General features: G+C 39.9%; 1 protein-coding gene across 1 annotated transcript; it reads left to right on the forward strand.

Moving 5' to 3' along the window:
* The first annotated feature begins 13 nt into the window (after positions 1-13).
* On the forward strand, positions 14-10,519 carry LOC102294740 (potassium voltage-gated channel subfamily H member 6). The gene is made up of 12 exons (XM_005947430.3): positions 14-2,312; positions 2,739-2,896; positions 3,976-4,401; positions 4,564-4,957; positions 5,085-5,284; positions 5,370-5,622; positions 5,712-5,905; positions 6,010-6,118; positions 6,424-6,687; positions 6,823-7,003; positions 8,720-8,924; positions 9,052-10,519. Exons 2-12 carry the CDS (start codon positions 2,753-2,755, stop codon positions 9,346-9,348), a joined length of 2,667 nt encoding a protein of 888 aa, XP_005947492.1. The 5' UTR covers positions 14-2,312; positions 2,739-2,752; the 3' UTR covers positions 9,349-10,519.
* Positions 10,520-16,174: the final 5,655 nt, after the last annotated feature.

The following is a 16,174-nucleotide window of genomic DNA, read 5'->3' on the forward strand; positions in this document are numbered from 1 at the left end:
CATCCTGAAATACACTGTGCTGTGGGAAGTGAACTGCATCTCCATACTGACGAAAGAATTCCTCATGTAGGTTTGTAAAAGTTATTAGAAGAGGTGTTTTAATGAGTCCTTTTTGATCAAACATGACCTCAAAGTTAACCTTTGAACTTATAGAAGGAACAAGTGTTTGTGGATTAGCACGGATCAGTTTAAAATAAAACTTCAGCCCTCATCCAGACATGAGAGACAGCTTTGAGTAATGCTTTTGTCTAAAATCTGTTTTCTATAATAGTCACAGTAGAAACATGCACAATAGACATGCTGAAAAAAGTGGAAAAAATGCAAACAACAGGACATAACATGTTTTTATCCTCTGGGCCTCCAGGTCAGAAGGTCACACTTTAACTGGCCCACAAAAAAATCTAATTGATTGGCTTCCTATAGTCCCTGCTTCATCCATAATACCTCGTCATTAAGAGAAATGTGTTTGTAAAGCATCTTTCAAGGCCAACGTCAGAACGTGCCTGGCAACAAATGAAAAAAAATTAAATACAGTATATCAGATACATGAACAACACAAAGTCTTACATATAATTACTCAAATGCCTGTCTGAGTAGGAATGTCTAGCCTTTTTTAAAAGCCTCTTCTGAATCAGTAAAACAAAGAGATAAGTGCAACTCATGCCACCCCACCCCAAAGGCCTGGTTTCCACTCATTTTAAAATGAGACACCACCAGCAGTCTGTTCCAAAGTCCTACGGGTTGAAAGAGTGGGTCAGTAAAAGTTTTAACATGTGCCGGGGTGCATTGCCATTTACATTTTAAAACTGACTCGAAAGTCAACAGGGAGTCAGTGAAGATATATTAAAGTTAGGGGATATGAGATCTCTTTCTGGAAATATTAAAAGACACGCAGCTGCATTTAGGACAGATCACAACCAATTATTAGTCCAAATCTGCAAAATAACTAGTAACTAAAGATTTAAAATAAATTTAGACTCAGCTCAGCTCACTGCGAAAAACAAAGGCTGTGGTAAACAAACCAGCAGGGCCGGTGATGGTAGCGTCTCTTTCCTTTAAAGTGTCCAAAACAGGCAGTTAGATTAGAGGAACTATTTCCCTATGACGACTAACACGCACACTTTAAAATGATCCAAAGCACATCAGCAAATCTACAACAGAATGGTTGAAAAATAAAAGAATGAAGGTGCTGCAATGGTCCAGTCAAAGCCCAGACCTCGGTCTGAGTGAAATGTTGTGGAGGAACTTTAAGAGAGCTGTGCAAAACAAATACTTGCAAAACTCAATGAACTGAAGCAATGCTGTAAAGAAGAGCTGGAGAAAAGTTTCTCAAGAATGATGTGACAGACTGATAAAGTCAAAAAAGAAAATGAATAACTAGTATTTCTGCTAAAGTTGGTTCTGCAAGCTATTGTATCTGTTTGCATCATAAGGGACCTCAAAGGCCAGAAACCCCATCACTGGCCAAAACAGACCCTCATCTGACCAATGAACTTTCCTGATGTACTTTTTTCTTGGCCCTGGGCCATCGGGTCATCGATTAGGTTGACCTCTGAAAACATTTGGCAGTTTTTCAGTTAGGGCATGTAAAGTATAGGCGTGATACATCGCTTGTCTACTGTTAAATATTTTCCTTTGTCATCAAAAATGTTTTAAAAGAGGAAAATATGATATAACGTTTTTAAGAACCAAATAAAAGAAATACAGATGTTAAAGGTTACAGCTGAAGGACAATGTCATAATGGGTCATTTCTCCCTTGTATTAACTGTAGTGTCAACATTTTAATCAATAAGCTTGCACTTCAGCAGTTTGAATGGAACATATGGAGTGAACACCATTCCCAACTTTGGTTTGAATTTTTCAACTTGACATCATGCAGCCTGAACTATACTCAAAATATAATCTAATTTTAATTTAAACCGAATTAGAAAGCTGAAATGATAGTTTGATGTCAACAAGGAGATCTAGTGTAATGGCTCTGATCCCATTTGTTCTGTTATCAATGCTCGTCATCGATTTTCCAGTCGGTTCTTCTCAGCTATAGCGTGGCATTGATTGGTTTCCAGTGTCGGGGAAAGTTGCACAGTCACATGCGAGCAGCAGGACAGTCCTCCGCTGCGTGCCAGAGTGAAGGCTTCAATACTGACATCTGCAGCCACAACAGAAACACAGAGTACTTTTGTTTTACTCAAATATGAAAGAGGAGACTGAATGTTTTCGAAGACACTTGTCCAAAAAGTGTTTGAAATGATGGATATTTTGGATGCGTATATATGGTAAAGGAACATCTTACTTTGAAGTTTCAAATCAGGTATGTCCTGTTCACTTTTAGTGATGTTTGACTGAAGATTTGATCGACTATTGAAAGATTGTTCAGCTATGTAAATCCTGCCTTTGCCATGCAGGGATTAAAGTATTGACTCCTTGCACTATGTGAGGGCATAGTATTTTGGGAGGGGCACAGCTAGACTTGCATTCTGGGAAATTTAGAGTACAGAGGAGTTTGTATTAGGAAACAGAGCTGTATCAAGAAGTTTTCAATAAGTGTCTTTATATAAACAATAAAGTAAATTACATCAGGCTTACAATAATGCTAATCTTAATACACTAACTATTGTAATATTATGAAAAAGTCAAAATTCTTTATAGAAAATGATCAAAAAAATATTTTTGAAACTAGCTTGGATGTGATCTCTTTAGTCTAAATATAAAGGAGTGTTTCTCTAATCATACACAGGACAGCAAAGCTCAATGTCTGACTCAGACCTCATGAAGGGTGGGGGACCGGCCATCAGGAGCCCTGAATGCCGTTCATCTCCGACTCCTCGAATGGAGTTCCGCGGCTCCTTCAAAGTGGGGGAGCGCTCGCCCAATGTCACAGAGAAGGTCACACAGGTATGGCAGCTGAGAACCTCACATGGGCTCTGCAGGTCCCATTTATGAGATCCAAATGACTGAAATGTATTGCCATTAATGATCACATTCACTGCTGACCTGGTTCAGTCCATCACTGGATGTGAAAGTAATCATGTTTAACAAGATGGGCTCTAGAAAGTTTCCACACTGGAAGACTTCTGTTAATTAACCTTTTAAAATCAGTTGGTGATCAGGTGACTGGTTGTATTCATCATTGGGTGTGAAGTAGAACCTAAAACTGAGCCACAGTTAAATTAACACCTACTGTTAACACTGCTGGACCCCTAAAGCTCAGTGACCTGCATCACTGCTCTGTGGGATCATGTGAGATGGATTCAAAACAAATGGAAGGGGCATGTGAACTTCCATGGGGGTACCCGGTAATCCCTGTCTCTCTGACTGTCAATAATCTAATTTATCTGTCTTTTTCATAGAGTTATTTGCAAAGTTGGTGAGATTAAATAATAACATATTGAGGGTATAGGCAGAACTCAATGACAGTGAAAGCACATGACCAACTCATCATTATTGCCTTCCAGCAAACCAACATCCTGCGTTCAGTTCTTAGACTGTTCATAAACAGGATGTTGTTATTTTATCTATCTTTAAGGTTTTGTGAAATTTTGAATATGGTTCCCTTATCTGGATCTAACTTTTCTGCAAGTCTTGTGTCTGCTGAAAGTCACTAATGACAGGATGGTCAAGGATTTGTTGGACCTACAAGGTTGCAAAACTAAAGCACGCAGCCTCCAACGAGAACCTGGTCAAAACAGTACATGCTCTAACAAGGTCTGTTGGTTAGTTTATGAGAGAGATTTTATAGAAACACTAATATTTGTTTTGTAGAAATCTAGGTTTACTGTTTTCCTTTGCATGCAAAAGATTAGGTGTTCTTTTCATCAAAGAAAGAAGGGATTTGGGTACATGATGGATATTTATTCACCTTCTGGGAGAAGAAGTATATTCCTCAAAATCAATTAAAACAGCACTCGTTAAATATTTTGATTTCCCTGTGAAATAGGTAAAGAAGCATACTGATGAATTCTTTATATGCTTAGGTTCTCTCTTTGGAGTCTGATGTGCTGCCTGAATACAAACTCCAGGTACCAGAAACGACATGGTGGATCTTGCTTCACTACAGCCCCTTTAAGGCATTTTGGGACTGGATTATTCTCCTTCTGGTCCTCTACACAGCTGTTATTACTCCTTACTCAGCTGCCTTCCTGTTGGCTGAAAATGGGGATTTACGCCAAAGGAGTTGTGGCTACACATGTAACCCTCTAAATGTGGCAGATCTTATGGTGGACGTGCTGTTTATTGTGGATATAATCATCAACCTTCGGACGACCTATGTGGACCAAAATGACGAAGTAGTCACGCAGCCGAGCCAGATAGCAAAGCATTACATCAAAGGCTGGTTCCCTATTGATTTGTTTGCAGCAATCCCGTTTGACCTTCTCATTTTCAGATCAAGCTCGGACGAGGTAAGAATTCTGATTCTTTGTAAAGCTTCAAATGTTTTTATCCTTAAGTGTCTAAACTTTAAAAGTTGTTCCCTATTGAGTTTCAAAAGTTATTGAAGCTGTTTGACCTTTTATCTGCCCATCCCTGTCTTACATGTTCCCTCTTGTTCATGGATACCAAAGATGGCAACCTTAACAAGCCTCCTGAAAACAGCTCGGCTATTGCGATTGGTCCGTGTGGCAAGAAAGCTTGACCGATATTCTGAATATGGTGCTGCTGTCCTCTTCTTGCTCATGTGCACCTTTGTACTCATCGCCCACTGGCTAGCGTGCATGTGGTATGCCATTGGCTTTGTGGAGAGGCCGTACACCGAGACTGGTTGGCTGGACAACCTGGCTGAGCAACTTGGAAAGGCGTACAATGAAACCGACTCCAGCTCTGGTCCTTCAGTCAAAGACAAGTACGTCACAGCTCTGTACTTCACCCTGAGCAGTTTGACGAGTGTGGGGTTCGGTAATGTGTCTCCAAACACAAACTCAGAGAAGATGTTCTCCATCTGTGTCATGGTCATTGGATGTAAGTTGAATAACCAATGGTCATTGTATGTAAGTCTTTAGTTGGGTACTGGTACAACTTTATCATTATTACATCTGAAATGACCCAATCCTGTTTGTCTTCTTGTCCTCTTTCTCTTCTGTATCAGCTCTCATGTATGCCAGCATATTTGGCAATGTATCTGCCATAATCCAGCGGCTGTACACTGGTACAACCCGGTACCACACCCAGATGCTGAGAGTCAAAGAGTTTATCCGCTTCCATCAGATTCCAGGTAGTCTGCGCCAACGACTAGAGGAGTATTTCCAGCATGCATGGACATACACAAACGGAATAGACATGAATGCTGTAAGTAAACAAAATGGTAATGCTCCTTTGATGTTCTTTATCTCTCTTATTGTTACGTATCTTCTGACCGTATTTCTTTGTTCAGGTGTTAAAGGGATTTCCAGAGTCTCTGCAGGCAGACATCTGTTTGCACTTGCACCGCTCTCTGCTACAGAACTGCAAGGCTTTCCAAGGAGGCAGCCAAGCATGTCTCCGTCTCTTATCTGTGAGATTCAAGACAGTCCATGCACCTCCTGGAGATACTCTGATTCACTATGGAGACATCCTCGACTCTCTCTTTTTCATCTCACATGGTTCCATCCAGGTCACCAGAGATGATGTAGTGGTGGCCATATTAGGTAAAGCTATATAACCATACATTATTTTACTCCTTAAGTCCTCTCAAAAATGACCTTCTCAAATCAAATAAATCTTTGTCCTCTTACAGAGAAGAATGACATCTTTGGTGAGCATATCCACCTTTATGATGAGCCAGGGAAATCAAGTTCAGACCTACACACCATCACCTACTGTGAACTGCACCGCATCCTTAGGGATGACCTTCTTGAGGTCCTGGATATGTACCCAAGCTTTGCAGACAACTTCTGGAGGAACCTGGAGATAACCTTTGACCTGAGAGATGTACATTGACAGTTTATTGTAACACACTTCACCTAATGCTAAAAACAGATATTTTATACTGTCACTTTGGTGAGATAATAAATATTTTTTTCTGTCGTCTTTAGGCTGATCAAGAGCCACCAGTAATAATAGATGATGATTCTGGTGATGACTGTGAATACCACCACAAACCAAGATGCAAAATACACTCACTGGACTGCAGAAATAGGCCAGGTGAGATATGAAATGCATAGAAAGTCGTGCAAACAAAGCAAACAATGTGAAAAGCCATTTCAAATCCTGACTTAAATGGATGGACATGGAATCATACTGAGATTATCCATGGAATCCAAAGATGCTTTAGACATGCCTGTAAAACAGGCCTTACAGATTTGAAAAGTGTTACACCACCACCACCACCACCTGTGTTTCAACTTGACTTGTAATTGAGCCATCTCTGGCTGCCTGACACCCCAAACTGTGGGTGTCATGCGTGGGAAAACTGTAACTGAAGGACTGAAATGCTTTTCTTTGAACAGATGGAATTGATCATGAAGACTCGTATCCCCTTCAGGCCTGCCATCAGTCATTTTCTCATGCCTGCTGGGAGGACCGTTGTAGCTGTGGATCGCCATGTTCGCAGGCAAGTGAGGACTTTGAAAAACCTCTTGCCCATGGTGCCAAAACAGAGCATTACTCTGCAGAAGCTGACAGGCAGGATTACTCTTCATCTGCACTACAACTGCACCCCCAAAGTGGCACATCAGTGGGGAAGGATGCAGTGTTTGACCGGGGTCCCCAAGGTAGATGGCAGTCTTGATTTTGTCATGCAATTGCAAGATATAAATTTAACTGCAGTCTTGATTGTTACCCTGTTTGAAAGGTTTTGGTTGTTTTAAATGTGTCACTTTGAAACACTGTCTTGATATTTTCCTCAGCCTCATCTCTGAATGTGCCAGGGATGTATCAATACTGGTCAGACAGACAATCACAGCAGTTTTCCAGTCAAGCCTGGCGATCACCTTCTGTCCGCAACTCATGCCACCCACCACCATTCACAGAAGAAAGGCCCAGTGAACTTGAGACACGCCTTGAAATTTTGCATTCACAGCTCAACAGGTGCATTTGCTACCGTTCACCTTTTGATCTTTGCTACTTCTGAGAAAAAGATACGAGGAGTGACAGTGACTTTGGCTCAAATGTTGCATTGCCTAAATTCCCTCAGTCAATGAATTTTCTGTCTTATCTTAAAATGGGTGATGAGTTAACATTTACATCACCCAAGAATCTTGAAAATTTGCACAAATTCATTTTGCATGTATACATCAGCAACGTGACGAGCCTTGCTGTAAGTCATAGAACCAATGGCTTAGCGAAGGAATCCTGACGTAACCCTGAGCATTACATTTCTACACCTGAACAATTAACATATCTGTAGAGGGTTTCTTTAACAAGCAAAAAATTCAAAAACGATCTATACTATATTCATTTCCATATGAGCATCACTCCAAGCCATACTTTTTTTAGTTCCATCTAAGACTTTGAGCACTTTTTGAATTTTTCTTTGTCGAAATCTGACTTTATGCAAAAAGTTAAATTAAATTCCAGTTTTCATGTCTTGTGTTCAGCACAGAACTCAATTGAAATCAACAGCAGAGAGGAAAATATTCATGGCTCTCCAACGACTTTGTATTATGTAAAAGTCCCTCCTTACTCTTTGTTTGTTACCCCCAAAAATCAAACAACTGGTTAATGAGTATACATTTTCCCCTTGTGACAGGTGGTTACCACATGGTTGTGGACTGGTCTGTAAGCCCATATGACTAGGCCATTAGCAATCGATTTCCCAGCAACTGCTACCAGCCTCCAGCAACCAATTGCCAACCAGTGGAGGATTACATATTTTCTCTCACAACTGGTGGTTACTAAATGGTTGCAGACCAGTTTCTAGTCCTAGGTGTCATTGAAATCTTAATCATTTGATTCTACTGTATTGATCACTGCATGTGCAAAATGGTGAAAAGTTAATGTCACATGTTTAGTGGTTACATGTTTCCAAAACCTCAGTACTAGCTTGCTATATGTAGTTAACTTTTCTACAGCTAACTGAAAATAAGGTGCTAAAATCTTCCTGAAACATAGCCAGCATAGCATAGCAACATAGCATTTTGGACAGATAACATCATTTTGTTAGCTTTTCTGTTACATATTGCACAGGCAATAATTTTTCCCTGCAGTGAGTTTTCATAGTACGATAAGTTACATTACATTACGTTGGAGTCAAAATTTATCATATTTGCACAAACATTTTGAGCCCTAAGTTATCAGTTTATGCTAGCAATCTCTAGTAGATTGCAGCTTTGAGACTATATGTTAAATTAATGCTAAGTAAAATATAGAGAAAATAATCAAATTGAACTCACCAAAACAAGAATCAGACATCATGGATCTGTTAAGTTATTAATTACATTAACTATCTACACAGCTAGCCATATTACATGCTCTAAAAGGCATCAGCACTACAAACACATTCAACGGGGGCGGATTGTAACTTTGGTATATTCATATTTTAAGAATATCCAGTAGGCTATTGCAGCCTGCATTGGCAACCACCTGTCAGTCTGTGGCATGCCTCTAATTATGCAAACTTTCATTTGGAATAAAGTTTAAAACCAACACGTCAACAAGCAAAATCAGCAGGACGTAAACATGACATTATTTCTGGTGTAAATTTAAGCATGTAACATTTGGGTCTGGACATGCAATTTATTATCACTTTGCTTCATTCTTCTCATACTTCCACCATCTTTTAATTAGTACCTCTTATTTCCTCAGACTGGAGACTCGCATGACAACTGACATCAGTGTTATTCTGCAGCTTCTCCAGAGACAGATGGCCCCTGTACCTCCAGCTTACAGCACTGTATCATCTAGTACTCTCCATGCTGATTCCCCTGGTCTGTATGGGGCTGGAACTCCAGTGCTGCATAACATGTATCCCATTTCCCCCATACAAATGGACACCCTAGCACCGACACAGGTATGGTATCAAACCAAAAAAAACCATGACAATTCATCAGTTAGGCCAAATATCTGAAAAACACTGTTATATATCTGAAACGCATTTCATCTTCTTTCATCTCAACATTTTGTGCTTATTTACTAAGACCTCGGCTGAGACAGACCTTAAGCAGACCAGCAAATCCCAGGACTCACTGTCCAGTGGGATCCACGTGACTGCGGCATCTGATGACACCATGTTCATGGCTATCACCCCTGAAACTGACACACATACTGGGCTAACTCCTCAGCTACCCCAGCCATCAGTCAAATCCTCCCTCATGGACAGTTCCAGGCTGTGTGGTAACCTCCACTACCCCTCACTACCAGAGAGCCTGGACATACAATCACGATTGGCAGAGATCCAGAAACACCTCTCGGATCCTGTCCTCCCCATCGTCTGACAGTCAGTGTCACCTACTTCTTAAAGACATTTAGAAGGAGCTCTGTGACCAGTCCATCCGTTTGTCATTGAAGAATTATTTATAATTACACTTTTTACTTTACTATTACTTTGGACATTGGACAGTGTTGAACACAGACAGTGCTTGCAAACAAGGATTGTACACACTGCCCAGCCAAAAAACAGCAGTCACCATGTGGATTTACCTAACCAAATACGAAAGACCCTCCCACTGGATTCGGGGTCTAGGTTCACCAATGTTATGTGCCCAAAAAATGAGGTCAGCTGACTACCTGAATATACAGAATGATTTTTTTTCTCTGATGATGGCACGGGAATATACCAATCTGACAATGCCAGGATTCACCAGGTTTAAAATGAGCGGTTCAGAGAACATGGAGGATAGATTGGCTACCACAGAGGCAAGACCTTAACCCCAGTGGGAATCTTTGTGTGTGCTGGAGAAGACTTTAGCAGTCTGACTCCCCCATCACCAATCATCAATACAATTTTTTGGTGAAAGATTAATGCAATTCTGGATGGAAATGAATAATAATTATCACTTCTTAAAACCATGGGGAAAGTGTGCCATCATCAAAGCTAAAGCCAGCCCAATGAAATATTAGCATGTGACTTGTTCTTTGGCTGGGCGGTGTACTTCCTTCACACTTGCCTAAAGAAATAAACTTGAAAACACTTAATTCTTTTGAATGAACAACTAACAGAAAGGTTGTTATATTTTATATAGATAACTGCTAATCCAGAAATGTCACCTCAGCAACCTTAGTGAGTTCATGTATCCTGTTCATGTATGGATAATGATCTTTTTAAATTCTAAAGAATTTCCCTGCAGACCCATTTACTCTAGCCTGACCCAATACTGACACTTTGAGTCCACTATGTTTAATGTAAATATTTAGAGAATTATGTTGGCCAAGATTAATCAGGTTAGGCTTGGTTTTATACACCTGTAGCAATCAGACTGAAAAAATATCCAAATTCAAAGATTAAGAGGTGGCTGATAATTTAGTTCACATAAAGTATCTTTAATATAATGCACTGCATTGCATAAACCCGCAAAGTTGTGTTAAGTAATTTTAATTTTATGTCAGCAACAATAGAAAATAATGAAGAGGGAATAGAGATAAGCTGAATTAAACAGCAGTTACCGACATAGCTAGCATCTTTGATCTTGTACCAGTAACTTCCCTGTAAGAAAGACTAGGTGTTGATTTTCTTGGTATTATTGTAGGGTCTTGGATGGCACCAGCGGTGATTACTGGAAGTGTTCCTGAGCCCTGTTTTTACCTGTTTTTAATGCAGTGTCTTTTAGAGATATATTGTACTGTAGACGATGTGATTTGAAAGTGGGAGTTTTACATAGAGGACACTGTTCCAAAATGTATACCGTTTTTGCAGATTACTGAAACTCTGCCTCTCCATTTTCCTCTTGTTACCTGTTGCCGAAAGCAAACAGGATGACACACAGTAGTAAACATGGCCTTGTCCCAGCTGTTTCCAAATGTGTTGCTAGCACTTAGTGAAAAATATTAGTTAATTTTCAATTAACTAGTAAAATTTGTTGTAGCAAGATAGCGATCCAGTCAGGCTGAGTGGAAGCCCACTGGACATTATTGATCTGTCCCTCGGGTGTGTAGGCCAGTATGGGGTCATCCGCTACACAGAGGACGAGGAGATGAGATTTCAATCAATTTATCTTATTTAGTCTGGGAGAAAATAATGCGAGTAAACACAACATATTCCTGTTCTGAGTCTGGTAATATCTGCAACCAGGCTTTCCTTTTTTGGCAGGAGGAAAGATGGAAAAAAAAATCTGCCCCAGAAAACAGTATGACTTTACTTGATTCTTTCCAACAAGAAATTAGTCAATGAGATGGAAACCTTCACTAATCTGTTTCTTCTTCCCAAAGTATCACACACTCTGCAAAGTCATTATCTCAAATCCAACCTCTGATTCAGAAGATGTTTTCACATAAAATACAAAATCTGAGACTTTTGCTGCTCAGCTCGTTCTTAAAGGGCTCCCTCTTGTGTTGAATCTCAGTTACTGCAGTGACATTCACATTTCAGATCAGGGGCGGGCAATTAATTTTTTTCAAGGGGCTAAGGGGAAACTAGGGCCATTGTGGAGGGGCGCGCCAATAAGCTGAACTACTGGTCAAAGTAAATGAAAATGTGAAATGGGCCAACACAGTATCACTATTTAATCAATATGTCTGTGTAGGTTTTCACTCATCTGGATCATGAAAAGCTTGAAAAGAAGACAACTGGATATCTTTAAGTTTTCTGAAGACAAAGGATAGTGGACTGTTTGAAAGAAGAAAAGAAAATCCAGCAGTGATACTGACTGAAGTGCTCTGCAAGTCAAAGTCCAACAAACTCTGATTCAGTGCTCTTGCCCTGATGAAGTTAACTATTTTAGCAACATTGTTAATTTTTAGCACTCACTTACACAACACCTGAGTTGTAATACAATGCAAAAGTACCAATTTCAGAATTCATTTTAGTCACTTTATCTTGCTTTCATTTCAAAAGTCAGACAATTTCCCGTCAGATCTGAACAGTGCAGTAACTCTAGTCCCTTTCACTGAGTGCATTGTTGCCAGCTCCTCTGTAATCTCGAACTCTTGTGTTAGACCCCCTACAAAGGTGAGTAACTGGGCTGTGTTGCTGATATAAAAAATTCATTTGCAGTGAAGCTGCATAATAAATAACACAAGTTTAACAATAAATTTTTTATAAAAGAAGAACCCCCTTCAAAATAAAAAGTAACACAGTTGTATTGTGATTTTCCACAAAAAAATTGCAAAAAACTGTAAAGCATTATCTGATGGGGAGTTTATCAAAGAGCGTTTGGTGGCTAAAGTAGGACAGACTGCATGTTTTATAATTATTTACATCTAAATCTTAATTTCCCATTGACCTTAGGAGGGCCAATCAAATGTACCAGAGGCCTAGGTTTCCTTTAAATAACAATATCCCCTACAAGGCTACTACAGCTGCCTTATTTTTTATGCAGTGCTCTAAAAACTACAATCAAGTGTTTTGCTACAGCTGCCTACCTGCAGTACAGATGTGACAGGAGGAATGTGGCGCCCAGGCGATTCCGTTCAGTTGTTGGGTCTGGCTACCGGAGTACAGGGTACACGCACGTCTAAAATCACCACCTGAGGATACACAGCGACGCTTTACATTTTTAGAGCTTCTCTTAAATTGACTTTTCAATACAAAAGAAAAGGAAAAAATGGTTAGATTGACATTTCCACTGTGCAGTTTGATGATCTGAGCATGAGCCCTTTAAATGGAGCAGCACTAACCTCCAAGCTGTCCATCGCCATGGTAGCTAAGTAGTTGGGGTCCTGCTTGTTCCAGCAGAGTCGGAGCAATGGGTGATGCTGTGGGCCCTCTTAGATGATTGTGCTGTGTTCGAGGTGTCGGAGGTCAAACATGCGGACCGAGCCATCCGCACCCACACAGGCAAACATATCCCTGCCCCCGCCTGCTCGGCTAAACGAGATGTCATACACCTGCGATACAAGCAGACAGTGGCCCACATGAGTCTGTCACTCTAACATGTTTGTTTTAAAGGACAGCGCTTCAATAAAGTTTGATGGATCATCTCATAACTTTTACCTCTTTGTCATGAGCTATGAGCTGTGTCTTGACGTGACCCGTCACCAAGTTGACCCTCCCCAGCACCTGTCCAGTCTCCAGCCCCCAGATTGTACAGGTGGTATCTATACTGGAAGTACCTGCACAGAAAAAAACAACAACTTACATTCACAACATTTTTTATTTTCAGTTTCAAACATTGTAATTTGGGTTTATCGATTAAATGCCCTGAGGTTTTTACCTAACAAGTTTGGGTCCACCTCGTTCCAGTCAAAGGATGTGAGCGGTGCACAGAAATCTGAATTCTTGTTGTTGTTGAGCAGACACTCCAGACGGGTCTCTGTATCACTCACCTGCCAATCGACAAAACATCATTGTCTAAATTTAACTTCATGTTCTAATACCATAGACAGTATAAAAGATGAACTTAGCTTCCAGGTCTGAAAAGTCTAGCCAAAGCGAAAGGGCTTAAAGTTGCATTGCTTTTTTATGGCCAGCAGGGGGCGATACCTGTGGGTGTGCAAACAAACTTCTGGTTGTATTCAGATCTGTCATTTTGGATGTGTGACAATGTATGGTCAAGTGAATAAGGGTCACAACAAGTCACACATCTCTAGAGACTGGTCTAGAACTAACTTGCAACCACTGGTTGTGAGTAAAAATATCTATTTCCCAACCAGTTGGCAAGTGGTTGTTGGCAGTCAATGGAAAATCAATCCCTAGGAAAAATGTGTATTTCCCAACTGGTTGATAAAAACCTCCTTGCAGTTGCTTTTGTCACAGCAGACTGCCATGGTAATTTGCATGTAAGATGCTGACTTCTCTGCGAACTCCCAGTAGTCTCAAGAGCTTGATAAAATAGCGACTGGACTTCTTCTTAAGCACTTAAGACTAGGTGTAGGTTCTCAAGTCATCCTATAACCTGGATGACTGAAAACCTACACACTCTCCCAGATGTAGTGGAAAGTGCGACCCAAATCAGAAACCTACAAAGTAACAACTATGCCTTTTGAACCACGTTGGCCGCAGCGGCCCATGAGTTTATGGTCTCAAACACTCATTTCAGGTCATGCTGGAATTTCTTAGTAATGATTACTGAATAGATTATAAGAAACATAATGCCTCTGTAGTAGTGATGTGTCGGTCGCGAACGAAATGGCTCTTAGAGCCGGATCTTTGAAGTGAATGACGCGAACCGACTCCTTATCGCGAGCCGTGGGTTGTTTTTTTTTCTTTCTCTCACCCTCTCTCTCGCACTTTTTTTCCGCTTCACTCCGCACGCAGCCTTGTGCTTTGCGCTGGGCAAAAGGGGGAGGGGCGGTAGTTACACTCAGTAGCACAGGAACAGAGCAGGAGGGAGAGACAGAGAAAGAGAGCCGGGACAACAACGTCACATTAGAAAGGTATAGTAATCATCCACAACTATTTTCAGTTGCAGATTATAAAGGATTCAGAAAGTTTATTCATGCAGGTCCATATGACAGAGAATATGCATGTTCTTTTAGTTTTCATATTATAATTTATATTTAATTGTGTTGTGGTTTGCAGTGTTTTGTGTTGTTTCAATTTAAATTTGTTTAAAAGGAAAAAGCTGAAAATTTAAATATTGAAATGTGAATAGTTGGTTTTTGTATTATATGATTTATTTATTACATTTTATGTGGAGTGAATAAATAAAAGTATATTTACTGTGGCCCCTAGAGACAAAGCATGTACAAACTTCAAAACACGTAAAAACTCCAAAACACGTAAAAGCTCCAAAACACGTACAAAACACAACAGAAGTGCTCCAGGATGCTGGGCGCAGTGTTGAGCTTTTGTTACCTAGTGGCTACACAAGCCAGTAAGTACCAACGACCGTATTTGATGTGTGGTAGTAACAGGTAAATGAACATTTTTTTTTTATCATTTGAATATATATGAGTGCTTGTGTATAAATACAAAAACAATACACATATGCTTTCAATTGTGTAATTTAAGTGATCTAAGGAGCTCTGTTTTGGAAGTTAAGTTAACGCTAGAAATGTGTTTTGGAATTTGTACGTGCTTTGTCTCTAGGGGCAACCGCATATATTTATATATAAACATATATAAATAAAACCCCTTTTTTTTTACATTAGTAATTCCTTTTGTGCATAATTTTATATTTTATATTATTGTTAATAATAAATTAATTAAAGCAACAAAACAACCCGAAGAGCCGGTTTGGAGCCGAAAGAGCCGGTTCTCTAAAAAGAGCTGGAAATCCCATCACTAGTTCATAATACGGCAGCAATGGCGGCAACCGGAGGACAAAAATAGTATGATGATGAGCATGACGCCAGCATGCGTCATGCTCATCGGCGGCTAGTGCTGCTTTCAAGGACCAACAGGGGTATTTGCAATTACTGCAGGAAAGAACAAAAGGACTCAGAAAGGAGTGTTTCAGAAAAGAAAGCTTTGCTTCTCGTGCGATTTAAACAGGTAGTGCTGTTAACTATGTGTTACATTACATTACTGAAAAATAGTTGAGTTGGTAATAAAATGTAAATGAATCATCAATCTCACGTCTTTGCTTTGGTTTTTTACGGTGTTTAAGTGCCACTTTTGTCCATCTTAAAAAATATATATTCTTAACTTACTTTGTGTTTTATAATATTTATTTGACGTTAGAGTGGTAAGTTTACGAGAGGCAATGGAAGGTAGCACTGCAGACCTGAGCAGCTGCAAATAAAACCCAAATAAAAGAAATTCCTTAACACAGCAGTTCCTTGAATGAACCTGAGGGAGCTATCTCCCATTTGCTGTTGTGATACCTACTCTACTAAAAGATCCAGATGTTTCTACCCCTCCACGAACACATTAGTAATTTTCACCAGAACACAACAATTTATTTTATCATTTGAAAGTGAACTTGGAGGACCCTTAACAGTATGCGTAGGATTATTTGTCAGCACTGACAGCATTGCTATTTTTTCCAGCTAACACCCGAAACATTTGTTTGCCCAGTCCTCATGCATGCTTCTGTGAGAGTTTACAAAACACTGTGTGCAAATTCGGATTATATTTGCATCACTTCCAAATACATTTGACATTCAGTATTTACTCAGCTCCTGGCTGGAATTGATCATAGATCTGTGGTAGACCTATAGTTTTGATTAAAACCTTTGGTCGGCATCTGTTATAGAATATGGCTTTTTAAAAAATTGTTATTA

Source organism: Haplochromis burtoni, unplaced genomic scaffold (assembly GCF_018398535.1).
Source record: "Haplochromis burtoni strain Fernald_Lab_line unplaced genomic scaffold, NCSU_Asbu1 Contig_531, whole genome shotgun sequence".
NCBI classification, from domain to species: domain Eukaryota; kingdom Metazoa; phylum Chordata; class Actinopteri; order Cichliformes; family Cichlidae; genus Haplochromis; species Haplochromis burtoni.

Excerpts from the sequence above, each read along its gene's own strand:
- LOC102294740 (XM_005947430.3), top strand. The coding sequence starts at position 2,753 with ATGTCTGACTCAGACCTCATGAAGGGTGGGGGACCGGCCATCAGGAGC. Across the intron at positions 7,004-8,719 it reads TTGCATTCACAGCTCAACAG|ACTGGAGACTCGCATGACAA; the intron begins GTGCATTTGCTA and ends TTATTTCCTCAG. Across the intron at positions 8,925-9,051 it reads ACACCCTAGCACCGACACAG|ACCTCGGCTGAGACAGACCT; the intron begins GTATGGTATCAA and ends TTATTTACTAAG.